The 17895-nt window shown below is 36.2% G+C and overlaps 1 protein-coding gene and 1 pseudogene across 4 annotated transcripts in view; one reads left to right on the top strand and one right to left on the bottom strand.

Annotated features, from left to right (window-relative positions):
* The window catches only part of RNF13 (ring finger protein 13), a 168448-nt gene that overhangs the window by 87335 nt on the left and 63218 nt on the right, over positions 1-17895 (bottom strand). For all 4 annotated transcript variants that reach the window (XM_047874479.1, XM_047874478.1, XM_047874480.1 and 1 more), the window contains one exon: positions 11687-11812. In XM_047874479.1, the coding sequence (XP_047730435.1) occupies positions 11687-11812 (126 nt within the window). Of the gene's footprint in view, positions 1-11686; positions 11813-17895 lie in introns of those variants that run through there.
* Positions 1444-9206, top strand: LOC125175051 (GTP-binding nuclear protein Ran-like; annotated as a pseudogene).

The following is a 17895-nucleotide window of genomic DNA, read 5'->3' as shown; positions in this document are numbered from 1 at the left end:
ATAGAGGTATCCCATAAGTTTATGGATAACTATTCTCTAGTTACATATGCATATTAAAATGCATGTTAAAATGAAAAATCTGATCATAATTCATATTTTTTGGATACTGCTGGGATTCATATTCTAATCAAATCTTAATTATTTCTCATCCTAACGAGAAGCTCCCATTCAACCCACCCACCACTGTAAATAAAGCTTGTTAAAAGAACTTTTTGTTTTATAAAAAAAAACAACTCTCTGAACTTGCTATCAGCCAACTAGGAATTCCCAAGTAGTGACAGACTTGTACTACAATTGAAATGTAACTGAGGGAACAGTTTTACAGTGAGCATTTTGGTGCTTAGCGCCACCCAGTGGCAGACCTCTGAGTATATGCCCTCCTTTACTGCTTGCTCATTTTGGTGTTCCAGGTATTGTAACAAAAAGCTCAGTACACAGAACTGCATAAAACACAGGGTCTCCTCCCAAGAAGCTGAAGTGAGAAAGTATCCAGGGCTTCTTTAGGCTAGAATCAAGCTAGGGAGAAATAATAATATATAGAAGAAAAAAAAAAGAATCTACAGTAAAGAAAAAAGAAACGCACAGTACTTTGGGGGTTTGGTCTGGCCTTAGCAAAGAACTGTTTTCATCACAAGCTTTTTCAAATACAAAACAGAAAATGAGCAGCTTTAACGAGCAATCACTTTGTGGTACACTTAACATCACTTTATTAAAACATTTGAAATTACTATAAAAAATATTCCAAACAGGAAGCTCCCTCATGAAGATCAGATATCAATATGAGTTAATATGATCAGGAGATGAAATAAAACCTAAAAAACAAAAAATTTACCATGGAGCCTTTAATGAAGTTTGATTAATTAACATTAATTAACATCAGTAAGTAACATTTCTCTCTCAAACTTGAGTAGGGAGTACTCAGATATTCATTATCATAGCACACTATGTATGCATACATACGTTATGAATTCTTTTTCTGTGTATGCTACTTTCAGAACACAAAAAGGTAAAAAGTCAAAACAAAAAAAGAAAACAATTTCTAACACACATCCTCAGTGGTTCTGGAACCTGGCCTCTTCTGACCATGCTGGCTAGACCCAGGGTGTTGGCAACTCTAGCGTAATCTGAAACAATTCGAGCTTCACTTTATGATCCAACCTCCATGAGTCCTCTAAGGAAAATGTAGAAAATGCAGAAAACGTAGTCTAACTCTGCTTGCAAGTGCCAACTGAAAAAATTCTCTGGAAAACTCGTTTTCTTTTCTTTTAGAATTGCCAACACAAAGCAACAATAACTCAACCATCAGCCTGGTACAAACTACTCTTTCTCTCAACTTAGATGTCTAACACAGGAGAAAAAATTCTTTTCTCTAAAAGGGAAAGAGATGAAGTAAAGAAATTAATGGGAGACATAGAGAATAGAGATAGTTCTAGAACCTCGACCATGACCTTCCTTTTTCATCTAAAGAAGTAAGAAGAAATTAAGAAGCAGAATCTCCTTCTCAAATGATCAAAGCAATGCAGATGAGAATGGAGCAGCACAAGTGGCTCCAGATGAGAATGTAAAAACTTAATTCTACCTATAGAATAAAAATGCCTAGAGATGTTACAGCAGGGAACGATCAATAGTTGAAATAAGATCCAGAACCGTAGCAAGCAATCCCGCCAAGAGCAAGTCCCATTCCAACCCCATTTTTTCCCACACGTTATTTTAGGATCACTACACCGTCATGTTGGGAAAAGCTACTCCACAGAAGGCGGTGCTAGGGCTCTGATGACGTTTCACTCTCATTAAGAGGAGTTCATGGATATAATCCATCTTGCTCTCTTCCTCTAGATCCCAGCTTTCCTCCCTATCTAGACAGACTTGTGTATCTGAATAATCTGATTATCTTGACTTGGAAGCAAAAGAATGTGTGGGGAAGAGATTTGTAAATAAAGTAATGGGCATTACATGTTTCATTAGGTTAGGGTAAAGTAAATGTAATTTGCTATTTTTCAGTTTTCTTTCACTGAATATTACTTCCCTGGTAAAAGAAGAATATTTTATTGTTTTAATATTGTGTAAATGTTATAAAGGAAATATAAATGTATATAAAGGAAACTATTAAAATGCAGATATTTTTATCAATTAAAGGGTAGAGGAAACGAATAATTTAATGAACACACAAAGCTGTTTGAACCATATATAGGTAAAAATGTTTCCATACCCCAAATATCCTTAAAAACATTCCTTTTGTAGAGTCTGTTAAACATGATTCTGAAGTACATTAATAACAAAAGCTATAAGTTACTTTGTAGGAAAATAGAAAAGAGTAGGAAAAAATTAAATAATAATATGAAGCAACTTGGAGATAATTTTAATTTCTACTCAAGGTCATATCTACTCGCTTGGTACTACAGAAATAAAAGTGAAATTGTGGGGGTGCCTGGGTAGCTCAGCCGGTTAAGCATCGGACTTTGGCTCAGGACATGATCTGCTGGTTTGTGAGTTGGAGCCCCTCATCAGGCTCTGTGCTGACAGCTCGGAGCCTGGAGCCTGCTTCTGATTCTGTCTCCCTCTCTCACTGCCCCTCCCCCACTTGTGCTCTGTCTCTGTCTCTCAGAAATGAATAAACGTTAAAATTTTTTTTTTCTTTTAAGTGAAATTGTGGGAATCCCATGTAATATATCAGCCTGGAGTCCTGAAAAAGGTAATGAAAGGTAAACCTAGAAAGGAAGACTAGGGGATTATTTTATAACAAAATTTCATCCAAAAAATGGTATGTCTGTTTATTACAAGATCATCCAAATAACCTAAAAATGTTAGTGGTAATTTTTTTTTTAATTTTTCAGAACACATGGGGATCTCGAGAAAAATGTTTATGGGATAAATGAGTATCTAGATTTAGAAATATTTCCAAGAACATTAAGTGAAGTGAACATGGAGCCAATAGAAGGTTCCAATAATACTGTTTATTCTTTAATCCATTTAAAATATAAGCCCTTAAAGTGTTCTAAATTAGTTCATTCAGCAAATACTACTGAGCATCCACCAAGTGCCATACAATGTAGTAGACACTAAAACTACAGAACCTAAAACATTATCTTTTCCCTCACAAAGATTAAATCTATAAAAGAAACAGTGATTAAATGGGATTAAGTAATATATTGAAGAAGAAGTGATCTATTCAACCTTAGAGAAAATTGGGAAAGGTTTCAGGTTACTTCATATCTTAGAGCTAAAATAAAGTCAGGCTGTCCAGACAGACAAAGAGAGAGAAGGTAATCCAGATAAAGGACACGGTAAAAACCAGACAGAAAGGGAGAGACTGCTCAACACATATACGGACTTGTGAACTATTGAAGAGTAAGGTAATAGGGCAGGCAAAGTACAGATGTGACTTGAGAGAAAGGCAGGAGTCAGGTCAAGGGGGTTTGCATGACACCTAAGTTTTATACAAGTCACATTCCAACAGAAGATGAGTACCAACGTATCCTTATCATCTACAACCCTAACGCAACTTGATCCATGTCAGGAAAAAAAACAAAAAAACAAAACATAGAGGGAGTAACTAAGTTCTTTCAGTTTCATGAAAACTGGCCTATATGGCTTTGTAGCTGCATTGTTCAAAAATAATCATTAGTTGGCACAAAAACAGACACATAGACCAATGGAATAGAATAGAAACCCCAGAACTAGACCCACAAATGTATGGCCAACTCATCTTTGACAAAGCAGGAAAGAACATCCAATGGAAAAAAGACAGTCTCTTTAACAAATGGTGCTGGGAGAACTGGACAGCAACATGCAGAAGGTTGAAACTAGACCACTTTCTCACACCATTCACAAAAATAAATTCAAAATGGATAAAATACCTGAATGTGAGACAGGAAACCATCAAAACCCTAGAGGAGAAAGCAGGAAAAGACCTCTCTGACCTCAGCCGTAGCAATCTCTTACTCGACACATCCCCAAAGGCAAGGGAATTAAAAGCAAAAATGAATTACTGGGACCTTATGAAGATAAAAAGCTTCTGCACAGCAAAGGAAACAACCAACAAAACTAAAAGGCAACCAACGGAATGGGAAAAGATATTCGCAAAGGACATATCGGACAAAGGGCTAGTATCCAAAATCTATAAAGAGCTCACCAAACTCACACCCGAAAAACAAATAACCCAGTGAAGAAATGGGCAGAAAACATGAATAGACACTTCTCTAAAGAAGACATCTGGATGGCCAACAGGAACATGAAAAGATGTTCAAGGTCGCTCTTTATCAGGGAAATACAAATCAAAACCACACTCAGATATCACCTCATGCCAGTCAGAGTGGCCAAAATGAACAAATCAGGAGACGATAGATGCTGGAGAGGATGTGGAGAAACGGGAACCCTCTTGCACTGTTGGTGGGAATGCAAATTGGTGCAGCCGCTCTGGAAAGCAGTGTGGAGGTTCCTCAGAAAATTAAAAATAGACCTACCCTATGACCCAGCAATAGCACTGCTAGGAATTTATCCAAGGGATACAGGAGTGCTTATGCATAGGGGCACTTGTACCCCAATGTTTATAGCAGCACTCTCAACAACAGCCAAACTGTGGAAAGAGCCTAAATGTCCATCAACTGATGAATGGATAAAGAAATTGTGGTTTATATACACAATGGAATACTACATGGCAATGAGAAAGAATGAAATATGGCCTTTTGTAGCAACGTGGATGGAACTGGAGAGTGTGATGCTAAGTGAAATAAGCCATACAGAGAAAGACAGATACCATATGGTTTCACTCTTATGTGGATCTTGAGAAACTTAACAGAAACCCATGGGGGAGGTGAAGGGAAAAAAAAAAAAAAGAGGTTAGAGTGGGAGAGAGCCAAAGCATAAGAGACTGTTAAAAACTGAGAACAAACTGAGGGTTGATGGGGGGTGGGAGGGAGGGGAGGGTGGGTGATGGGTATTGAGGAGGGCACCTTTTGGGATGAGCACTGGGTGTTGTATGGAAACCAATTTGACAATAAATTTTATATATTGGAAAAAAAAATAATCATTAGAGCATAAAATGGTAATAAAAATCAGAAGTACATGCATTGCACCGTATCTGTTTACCAAACTTGTCTAGAGTTCAATTAAAATAATTATTTGATAGACCTACCCTATGACCCAGCAACAGCACTGCTAGGAATTGACCCAAGGGATACAGGAGTACTGATGCATAGGGGCACTTGTACCCCAATGTTTATAGCAGCACTCTCAACAATAGCCAAATTATGGAAAGAGCCTAAATGTCCATCAACTGATGAATGGATAAAGAAATTGTGGTTTATATACACAATGGAGTACTACGTGGCAATGAGAAAGAATGAAATATGGCCCTTTGTAGCAACGTGGATGGAACTGGAGAGTGTGATGCTAAGTGAAATAAGCCATACAGAGAAAGACAGATACCATATGTTTTCACTCTTATGTGGATCCTGAGAAACTTAACAGAAACCCATGGGGGAGGGGAAGGAAAAAAAAAAAAAAAGAGGTTAGAGTGGGAGAGAGCCAAAGTATAAGAGACTCTTAAAAACTAAGAACAAACTGAGGGTTGATGGGGGGTGGGAGGGAGGAGAGGGTAGGTGATGGGCATTGAAGGGAGCATCTTTTGGGATGAGCACTGGGTGTTGTATGGAAACTAATTTGACAATAAATTTCATATAATAAAAAAATTAAATAACTATTTGAAGAAACTGCTGACTTAGTATTAAAACCACATGATGAAAATATCTAGGACCTCCAGGACAATGAACAGACTTCTGATAACTAATCTTTATTTGGCTATAAACACAGAAATTTGTGTCATTCTGAAAATTTCTGTTTTATGTGATTATTTTAATGTTCTTGAAATAACCAGATATTTTTACAAATTAAAAAAAAGTCATATTTTCTTTTTTTTTTTTTTTTAAGTCATATTTTCCACTGGGATGCCAATTCAAGTCTTCTGAGAACTCTCTGCCTCGGGACGTTACAAAGTCATTTTTCTAATTAAACGATTTAATAACGCCTTAATTTATTTACCAGAGCCATCAATGTTTTTTAACTTCAAATACTCACCAAAAAACTAGCATTTCCAAACAATTACATTTTGTCACAGTAAAGAACAGCATTGTACAAAGATAAACAAAAAAACATTGTTTTGCTTTTCCTCTAAAGAGCTGTATCTTTCAGAGCATACAGTTTTTGTCAGTGTGAGTAAAAGTGATTGTTTTCAGAATAAGCAGCTGGCGGGTAATCAACCGTTGTTACTAGCACTCTGGATATTTCACATATCCAAATACTAATTCTGAGTACAGGTTTTGCTGCATTTCTTTAGAGCAAGACAAATTTAAAGGCTCGGATGTGCTTCTCTCAACAGAAGACAAAAAATTAAAACAGTGCTCTCTTTAATTTAGAATGTGACAAACAATGTAATTTGCTACCTTCCAAAAATTGTTAACTGCATTTCTGCATTCTTATTGGCTATCTCTGAGTCACAAAGTACTTGGGATAGTTTGTATAGAAAAAAAATCTTTTTTTTTTTTAATTGTAGTTTTGTTTTTTTAATTGTAATTTTTTTTTAATTTTTAATTCACTTTATCATTGACTTCTAAGGAAGAAGTAAATCTAGGTTTCTTATAGTACAATACTCATCTTCAAAAAAAAATCTAAAGAATTCCAAAAAGTAAACCCTAGCATACCCACAGTACCAAGATTACCACCACCACAATTACTAAAAGATCTTGATGAAATTTTACTTCTTCTTTCACTTCTGCTATCTACAATAGAAAGGGTTCCTCCGAGGAAAGCTTTGTAAGATATAGCTCATTCTCATTTGTCTGTGATAATCTGGGTATCATTTCTGATAAGTGGCGTGACAAAAAATATAACCTTGCAGCTACTATCAATTCCAGCATTCTGTATGGGGCTGAATTAAGCACTTCCAGTACTTGGTTCCAGAATGCTACATCAGGAATAAGGAGGTGAGTTATTTTTCTATTTTCTTAAGTCAATGTATTCATACAAAATTGTGGATATATATGAACGAACCCCTATTTTATACAAAGAGCTATTTATTTTCAGTTCAGAAAAGTACTAGAACATACATTCTAAGTGATTAGGCTCTATAACATACCTAATAAAAAATGATATATAACCATCAATTGGGAAGCCTAGAAAATACAGGCAAAGATTTTTGATCAGAAGATTATAGCTAATAGAGCTAATAGCCTATCAACCAATGACCACCCTTAGAAAGGAAATGCTCTTTGGGATGACATTCCAGTTATTTTTCCAGTAAGTGTGATGGCTTTATCCTTATCTATTTAACACTACCTTGACAGGTGATGCATATTTCTTATGAAACTTATATTTTATACATTACATGCTGGCATGACTAAACTGTCCTTTATAAACCATACGAGAAGTTTCACAATCAACTGTCACTGAGTTACTGCATCACAGTGTAACTTATCAGCTAATAATTTAGTTTCTGAAAGGTCAGTGTGATGTTTAGTTTTATGTGTCAACTAGATGGGGCTAAGACTTGCCAGAGAGCTGGTAAAACAGTATTTTGGAGTATGTCTGTGCAGGGGTTTCTGAAAGAGATTAGCGTTTGATTCAGTAGACTAAGTAAAAAAAGATCCACCACTCTTATCAACATGTGTGGGCATTATCCAATTTGTTGAGTGCCCAAACAGATGAAAAGGTAAAGGGAAGGCAAATCCTCTCTCTCTTCCTGATATCCACCTTCGCCAGCCCTCAGACATCAGAGCTCTTGGTTCTTGGACCTTTTGATTCCAGGACTTTACACCATTGGCTCCCTTGGTTCTGAGGCCTTGGGACTCACACTGAATTCTACCACTGGTTGTCCTAGTTCTCCAGCCTGCAAACAGCAAGCTGTGAAAAACTTCGAGGCCTAATACAGTTAGCATCTTTGACATCTTTATCCTTATTCTGTTTTACACCAATGGTAAAAAGTGTAAAACATCAATGGCTAATTCTTGTTGCTTATTTACTCTGTGCAAGGCACTAACTGATAAGCATTTCACATTGATTATTTCATTTGATCTTCATAACAATCTTATGATGTAGGGAACATTATAATTCCTATTTTACAGATAAAGGAATTGAGGCACACAGAAGTAAAACAGTTGCCCAAGATCACACCACTAATGAGCAATAAAAAATAGCATCCAGGTCAGATGGGCTGGAGACGCTTCTGGAAGTAATAGCACAACGGCTGCCCAAGAAGAATTCCAAGTCCAGTCCAAACTTGAATTGGCTGGTGATGGTGGCAAAGGAAAAATGATGCTCGTGAAACATCATCTGATGGGCGAATGTGAGCAGTACATAGCCACCTTGGGTGTTGAGGTCCATCCCTTCACGTTCCATACCAACAGAGGACCTATTAAGTTCAAGGTATGGGATATGGCTAGTCAGGAGAAATTTGGTAGGCTGAGAGATGGCTATTACATCCAACCTCGGTGTGCCATCACAATGTCTGATGTAACATCAAGAGTTATTTACAAGAATGTGCCTAACTGGCATAGAGGTCTGGTACAAGTATGTGAAAACATCCCCATTGGATTATGTGGCAACAAAGTGGACATTATGGACAGGAAAGTTAAGGCAAAATCTATTGTCTTCCACTGAAAGAAGAACCTTCAGCACTGTGACATTTCTGCCAAAAGGTAACTACAACTTTGAAAAGCCCTTCCTCTGGGTTTCTAGAAAACTAATCAGAGACCCTAACTTGGAGTTTGTCAAACTTCTCTCCCAGGTGAGGATGATGACGTATGAGAAAGTGCAGCTAGACCCCAGCATCGGAAGTCTGGTTTCATAGGCACCTGCCTTGTGACGTCAGTGGTGCAGGGTGTTGCCACTTTATTGTACAGCTGAGCAGAACATATGCTTCATCTCTGGGATGCTGAAGGAAATGAATGGAATGAATGTGGCAGTTTAAAAAACACCTTCATATTTTGAACCTGCATATTTACCTGTCTTGGAATGCAGTTGTTTCCTGAATTTCAAATAAAAGACTGCTGTAGTCACATCACAGTATCCAGTGGTGAAATCTCATTTGTCACTGTCATTCCCATTCCTTTTTGTTTAAAATCAGAATAAAGTTATTTCAAATGAGAAAAAAAAGGTGGGGGGTGTATTCAAATGTATGCAGTCTGTTTCCAGACTTTAATTAAAATCAATGTGTCTATCCTGTAAACTGAGGTCTCATATTTTTTGTTGTTGTTGTTAAGTTTATTTATTTATTTATTTGGGGAGGGAGAGAGAGACAGAAAAAGAGAGGGAGAGAGAGAATCCCAAGCTGGTTCCACACTGTGAGCACAGAGCCCAATGTGGGGCTCGGATTCACGAATCTTGAGATCATAACCTGAGCCAAAGTCAGACACACTTAACTGACTGAGTCACCCAGGCACCCCCGAGGCCTCATATTTTTCATAACTAAGACAAGACAGAAACCATTAGGAACAACATGAATAAGGAGTCATTAGCTTTAAATGGCTATAATAAATACTCTGTTGTTTACTTGTGAAGAAAAGATAACAGAGTTAAAAAAAAAACAACTTGTACAATAAACTAGGACCTTATTCATTAAAACTATGTCTACATGGTGAGGTATAATGCAAAAATTTTTAACATTTTTCTAAGATGAGAATCAATTTAAACATTTTTACATGTACGTGTTTTTAAAAAATGCATTATACACCTAAGCAGAAGCCTTACCACTACACTACACAGTTTAACAAAACTTTATTGCTCATCTACTATGCACTCCGATACAAACTAGGTAACTATACATGAACTCTAAACATGGTAAGCTCATATAAATGAAATATATATAATAAAAAATAATAATGTGAATAAAGAGTAAGGGAGCTATTTACAAAGTGGAAGAGTGGCACATTGGGCTGGAATGATTCATTCTACCAGAGAGGGCACAAAGAAAAGTAAGCCTTCCAGAAAAGATAACATCCTCAGCTAGCACTTAAACATCATCTTGGCCAGAGATCTTGAACAGAGAAAATAGTATGTATAAATAGGCACAAAGGTGTAGTTAGCATTGTATGACAAGTCAAGAGACTTCAAGGAGGTGGTATGGTTGCAGAATAAAATTCAAGGCAGGAAGCAGGCAGAGAGGAGCTGAAATCCAGCTAATCCTAAAACTCCATTAGCAGCATTCAGACTCATGATGAGGATCTGCTAAAGGGGCAAGAGGACTAATAACTCTACCACATATGCATCCCTGAGTTGTGTTTCTACCATCAAAAATAAACATCCAATGACAGTATTCTCCTAAATTTTGCAGTGAACCACTTCCCATCACGAACTAAAAATGTTCTTAAAAAAAAAAAGTATTATAGTTTCTAGTTAATAAAGACTGGACTGAACCAAAAATTACATAGCATAATAATGCAATAAACCTTAGAATCAGCAAATGTTGGTTTACTTTTAATTTACTGGCAAGAAATTAATGAAATATTATAATAATATTTCCTTTTTGTTGGAACAGTCTGCAATTATTACGATTTAGTTCTGGGTCAAATCTTAAAATGGCTTAAATTCAAACTATTATTAAAAAAAGATATAACTCTGAAGAGCAAGAAATCATTTGACTTCAACTCTAATTTATTTCCCATCTAAAGGCAATTAAGAGTTTCGGTTTGGAACCGATATACAATAGTAACAACACCAATCATTTCCAATGTGCTCTACATTTCCAAACCCTTCTGGAGTTATTGTGTTATTCCTTTAATAAGTTTATTTATAGAGGTGTCATTTCTTTCATGAAATGCAAGAAGCAGAGACAAAATTCAGGCACATCAGGAGTCTGTTCCCGCTGAATAAATCATCTAAGATCAATCTATGTCAAATACATGAAGTAATATCCCATGTCTATTCTCTAAGATACACGCAAGAAACTACATGACACTCAGGTCTGAGGTAGATCAGTAAAAGTAACATCAAAGCTTATTTTATACAGGCCTCAATGTGGCTCTTTTGCCAAGGCCATCCCAAACCAGATTTGTAAAGACAGTATTAAAAGCATTAAAAAACCACACCTTTAGAGCAGCACTGACGATAGTGAGGGATGTCCTATGGCAAACTTTGTTTTACTTATCTGACTTAACCCGCTCCAGGGAGACAAACTGCGTACAGGTGACGGAATCAGCTTGTTACAGAAGAGAAATCCCGATGTCAACATAAATGTAAATATACATGTAATATTGATAATGGAAGAGTAAAGGCATAAAACTGAAGGTTAACGTTTCCATTCCTAGATTAGATCAAGCAAGATTCCACTATTAAACCACAGTTCAAGATTCCCAACTTCTACCTGCAAACTCTTAGAACCAATAACAATCACTTTTATCCTAGTCAATTTTGTTTACAACCTTATTAAAACTGTGAATCGTGAAACCGACGCTGTCTCCCTCTCTGTCCTGGCTGTTAAAAGCTTAAAGGTCAATTCTGTAGTAGATGAATGAGACTTAACCTGCTCCTCTCTTGCTTGCCTTCACCAACTTCACCTTCGTTTTGCTTTTGCCCTCACTTTTTTTAAGCTGGATGACTTGTGTCAACTCTCTTAAAGCCTTTCTGAAACAAGGGAGAATTCAAGGTAGATAAACTAAAAAAACAGTAACAAAAAAATGAAAAAAGCAAACATTACCTTTACATCAAAATTACAATCAAGTCTTCTAATTAACACGATGAAAGTGCCAGATGAATTATCTTTTAATGGTGGAGGCACTATGGGTTCACAGGCATTCTCTGGTTTTGAATTAATCAAAAAACCCTGTAAAAGAATTGGCAAGAAGTTTTTTCTTTGTTAAACTCAAGAATTCAATACAACTTAACTGGTACAAATATCTTTTAAATATGTTTCATGTATCTTGCATTATGCTAGATGAGTTATCTGGGAGCTGTGACAATTCCTACCCTCCAAATATTCACAATCCAAGGACTTCTAAAGTAGTATTTGATTTCATAAGCATTTAGTTTTTTAAAGTAAGTTCCATTTCTACTATTAAAGTTCTCTTTTTGATCACACATAAGCCCATCACCCCAAAGACAACCACTGTTATCATGTTGGTGTATTTTCCAATGATGACTGACATTTCTAAACCAAGTAAATACTTTTTTAAAATTAACTTTTACACTTCTTTCATGTTATCAAGCAATGAAAATGCACAGCATTTCTGGGAATTTTGTTCTATAGAAATACTAGCCTGAGTATATAAAGGTGTATGTAGAAAGATGCTCCATGCTATGCCGTGTTTAATAGTAAAAGCTGGAAATCATGCACGTCAATAAGGTAGCCATTTAAAAACATATATACAATAGAAAAATAATGCAGCCATTAAAAAGAATGAGGTAAATCTATGCACACTAAATTGAGAAGGTATCCACAAGATAACTATTAATTTAAAAAGAAAATAGCAAGTTGCTTTCCCAGAAATACAGGTTGGTTTGACATCAGAAAATAACATGAAATGTTACATTAACAGATTAGAACATAAAAATCAAATGGCTATCTCAACGGATGTAATAACTGGATAAACACATAAACAGATAACAGAATTCAATAAATTTATAAAAAAGTAAGCAGTTAAAGCCATGACACAGTTTCTTTAACAACAGTCCAAATGGTATGTGAAGGGCTCACACCAACCACCTATTCCACAGGACATGGCAATTTCTCTGGCTGAAAGTTGCGTGGACTGGCTTGTAAAGGGGAATGTTTTTGCAAATGTTTCAGGAATAAAATGCAGCATACCTTCATTTATTCATAAAATAGTTTGCCTTCTGGATTCCATAGAGCACTTGGTTTTTACTTTGCCGGGAAATAGAACTGCGGTTATCCTTCTAGCAATGAGTATTTGCTTCAATCATGTTAAATTTACACCCTGCTGCTTTTCTGTGCCTGTCTGCACAAACAGTAACTTCTTGCTTTAATGAAAAATCACATAATGCAATTCTTTTCAAGACACTTAGAACTGCAATTAAACTCAACCCATGTAGTACGAGCAAGGCATATAACTCAATTAAAGTGAAGACAGTATGAACAGTTAAGGCCAAATTTCCGGTGTCTGGTGATGTCAATTCCATCATGATTGCCACCTAGTGGACAGCAATTGAAAGACACATTCCAATTTCAGAGATGTTAAAACAAGGGGTTAATAAAATAAATGCATCTTAGAATCCATGAATTTATGGTATGTACAGATACACACACAAAAAAAGATCTACAAGTGAAACTAGAAAAGGGTTTTTGTTTTTTATAACTTCTATATTGTTATATCTGTTATGGCAAATGTATTATTTTTAAACATAAGAAAATTTATAAAAATCAAATACACATAAGCCAAAAGCCCAAAAAACAATCTAGTTGCATTAACAGAAAATTGAGTAAAGCCTTAAAAAATAGGTTTTTTCCTTAAATTATTAAACATTATCTTTCCTGTGGACTATGCTAAAAGAATAACTTGCTATTAATTCCTATTCTTCCCTGAGATATGAGTCACTTAAAACTAAACGCAAACTTAGTTTGTTTCATCCACAAAGTATACAAGGTAGTATAATGGGCTTTGTCAACTGATTTGGCACAACTCTCTAGGCTCTTGAATAAGAATATCAAACAAGGTGTTGCTTTAAGCCAGGTCCACATGCCTAGTGTCACCTCCCTGGGCCAATCTTTTCTTATTAAAAAGATGCTTGCGGGGTACCTAGGTGGTTCAGACCGTTAAGCATCCAAGTTCAGCTCAGGTCATGATCTCACAGTTCATGGGTTCAAGCCCTGCATCAGGCTCTGTGCTGACAGCTCATAGCCTGGAGCCTTCTTCGGATTCTGTGTCTTCTCTCCGCCCCTCCCCTGCTTGTGCTCACTCTTTCTCTCTCTGTCTCAAATATAAATAAACGTTAAAATAAAAGGGGAGGGGGCGCCTGGGTGGCTCAGTCAGTTAAGCCTCCAAGTTTGGCTCAGGTCATGATCTCGCGGTCTGTGAGTTCAAGCCCTGCATGAGGCTCTGTGCTGACAGCTCAGAGCCTGGAGCCTAATTCAGAGTCTCTCTGCCCCTCCCCCACTCATGCTCTGTCACTCTCTGTCAAAAATAAACATTAAAAAAAAACCAAAAACCGATGCTTGCTCTGTAATTAAAGATCCTCCTCATTTCTACCTTCTGACAGTGGCACTTTATGCCAATATGTAGGATATTCAAGAAGACTACCAGTGCCTACAAGACTTAGGAACTAGACGTCCATCTATTCTCTCTTTGTTGTAATTGCCTGATGTTTAAACAATGCTGGACAAAAATTGTGCATGCAGACTGGCACCTCAGTATCATCAAATGTATAATGCAGTAGGCTCATTACATATAAATATGCTGATTTCTTTTGAAATCTTTTATGACTATACATAAAGCAAAGTGCACCAAATATAATTTTCCAGTTTGATGAATTTTCACTAACTGAACACACACATGTATCAGGAAATAGAACTCCGAAAGTTCCCTTCATCCTCCCTGCCAGTCACTAGTCCTCAAACCCCATTCCTAATGTCACCACATAGTCTTCTAACAGCTTGATTTTTTGCCTAATTTTATACTGGAGATAAACAGAACCATACAGTATAGTAAGTGGTCTTTTAGACTTCTTTCTCTCAATGCTGTACTTGTGAGATTCATCCCTACTGCTGAGCAACCACACTGTTGAGACACTTGGCAGATCTTTTGCTGCCATTTCTATACAATGTTACATTGTGTGACAATGCCAACATCTATTCTACTGCTGATGAGCATTCGGGGAATTTCCAGTTAGGAGCTGTTATAAACATTCCACGGACACTAACACAGGTGCACATCTGTTAAGTATGTACATAAAAGTAGAACCATAGGCTATCAAGCTGGATCAGAGCGTATCAAGCTTTGGTAAATCCTGCCAAGCAGTTTTCCAAAGTAGTTTGGGTTACCACTTTTTAACTAGAATATTCAAAATCATCTAAACATAAAAATTATACCGAATGTAATTTTGCTTGAATGCTTCAGGAGGTATTTAGAATTACAGTATTTCAGGATAAAAATTATGAAAACATCACTTTTGTTGATAAATTATACTGATTAATAAAATCATAGAGAATTTGATAAAGTGGTTTTGTTTAAAAGATTGCGTCAGGCTGAAAAGAGCCTTAACTTTCCTTCCCTTCAGCTTGCACTGATGTTAAGCTACATAAATAGTAAAATTAAGAAGAGCATATGTAGTTATAATGTCAACAGAAATGTTGAAAGCAAGGCAGCAGTACATCCTTCTCTTTGCAAGAGTAAAAAATAAAAGAAGGAGAAAGTCAGAGAAGGGTGAGTTGTTTTGTTAGTATCTGAAGTTGTAAATTAACTAATTAATTGCAGTAACAGCAAGCAGTTAACATTTGTTGAGCCTTAGCACTCAACACTGTGTCAGGCACTATGCCCTTTCAGTATTCTAAATCAGTTAATCTATGCAATGACCCAAGGAGGTAGCTACTATTATTATTATTATCCTTATTTTAAAGATGAGGAAACTAAGTCTCAAAAAGGTTAGGTAACTTGCTCAAGGTTACATAGCAGGCATGCAGTCCCAGAAAGTTCTCAACCACTAAGCTATACTCCTCCCGTAAAAAGTCAAAACAAACCAGAACAAAACAACCTCGACTAGGTGAAAAACAAAATGGGCAACAAAAAGAAGAATGAACATTTACAAAAATGAACAAGCCAAAATGTTAGTATAAAAGGCAATTAAGGCTGATTCCAAAATCTGATGTAAATACTTTAAACAGCGAAGATGTCAGGGGTGCCTAGGTGGCTCCGTTAGTTGAGCGTCCGACATCGGCTCAGGTCATGATCTCACAGCTCATGGGTTCAAGCCCCACATCAGGTTCTGTGCTGACAGCTCAGAGCCTGAAACCTGCTTCAGATTCTGTGTCTCCCCCTCTCTCTGCCCTTTCCCTACTCAAGCTCTGTCTCTCTCTGTCTCTCAAAGATAAGTAAACACTGAAAAAAATTTTTTTGAAACAACGCAGATGTCAAAGGAAACTGCCATAATTTTGACATTCAAACACAGACCAGAGTTACACCGATCAGACTTTATTAGCTAATGTTTTCCTAATGTGAGTGAGAGAGATGGATTTATTCCTACCAACAACTTTCAACAATGTTCAAAATATCCACTGTTCTTTTCTCTAATTCTATATTAGATCATTCTTCCAAAATTTATCCATAATTTTCACATACAGGATACATTTAATGTCTTTGTCACAAACGGTTAGAGATTATGCTCTTCTTATACAGTAAAATATCCTTTAACCACTCCTCTTATCATATTACTTTAAATTCCTTTAACACTACTCTGAATACAGTGGTCACATTTCATTGTAAATAAGAGGATGGATAAGACTGAGTCCCTACCCAAGTAATTAATATCTGGAAAGAACTAACAGATCCAATAAGAAGAAACAGAATATAAACAACATACAGTATAACTGCATAGAACAGAGAAAGCCATTCTAACTATGGGAGGCAGTAGCAGAAAAAGTGGCATTTGACTTGGTTCTTAAACTTTAATTTGAGGTCAAACACTGAATATACTACTATATGCAGAAGGTATATAGTAGGGTCTTAGTGGAAAAACCAGTGAAATCTTAAAGAAGTCGGTACTTTATTTAATATATTGTAAAAATATTAATTTCTTAGATTTGATAAATGTACCACAGTTATATAAAACGTTAACATTAAAAGAAACTGAGTAAACAGTATATGAGAACTCTCTGTACTATTTTTCTATAATAGTTTTTCTATATAGCCTTTCTATAAGCCTAAATGTATTTTAAAAATTTGTTTTGAATAAATCAAACACATCAACAACAGTAACAACAAGAAAGTAACAATAGGAACTACCACTCTTCAGCCTGTTCTAGACAGTACACTTACAGTGATACACTGTAATTGACGTATTGATGTTTCTGGCAAACAAATCAGTTTTGTCAACAAATTTTTGACATATGTTGCTACTAAGCTATTTTTCTCCTTTTTTCAGCATGTTTCTTTTAAGACTCCAGGGCGAAACGTTAGTATTTTAACCATTCCAAGCTTCATGCCATTTGCAAATTTGATAGCCATACCTCCATGTCTTTCTGCACATCATTGAGGAAAGCACTGAATAAGACAGAAATTTGAGGGTTATATACTAATTAAAAGTTAATCCCTTAACTGAATTATAAGAAAAGGTTGTTTAAAAACCTCACAAATTAAGTATTACATTTGTAGCATTTTTCAAATCAGTACCTGGATATCTTTCATCTCAAAGTTACATCTCGTATACTGTTAGAATCCTCCCCAATAGCTTTTTTTGGTTATATATTTTATCAGTGAGTTAGATTTTAGAGCTTAATATCTGACTAAAAGATGTCACAAAAATAAAATAAGCCCATAAATAACTTAAAAATGCTATCAGCAAATACTATTTAGACCAACTATATAATTTTTCACACATTATTTCTGAAAAAGTTCAAAAGCATTGGTAACAAAATTTGGCTCATGTTAATATTCTAGGACTGTCAAAGCTTAAAAAACAAAAAAAGTCCCAGACTACTATATATGTTTATTAATTGCACTGAGATTAAGAATAAGCAGGGGCGCCTGGGTGGCGCAGTCGGTTAAGTGTCCGACTTCAGCCAGGTCACGATCTCGCGGTCCGGGAGTTCGAGCCCCACGTCAGGCTCTGGGCTGATGGCTCGGAGCCTGGAGCCTGTTTCCGATTCTGTGTCTCCCTCTCTCTCTGACCCTCCCTGTTCATGCTCTGTCTCTCTCTATCCCAAAAATAAATAAACGTTGAAAAAAAAAATTAAAAAAA

This window comes from Prionailurus viverrinus, chromosome C2, assembly GCF_022837055.1.
Source record: "Prionailurus viverrinus isolate Anna chromosome C2, UM_Priviv_1.0, whole genome shotgun sequence".
NCBI classification, from domain to species: Eukaryota; Metazoa; Chordata; class Mammalia; order Carnivora; family Felidae; genus Prionailurus; species Prionailurus viverrinus.
This window is presented reverse-complemented; position numbering and strand designations above follow the sequence as displayed.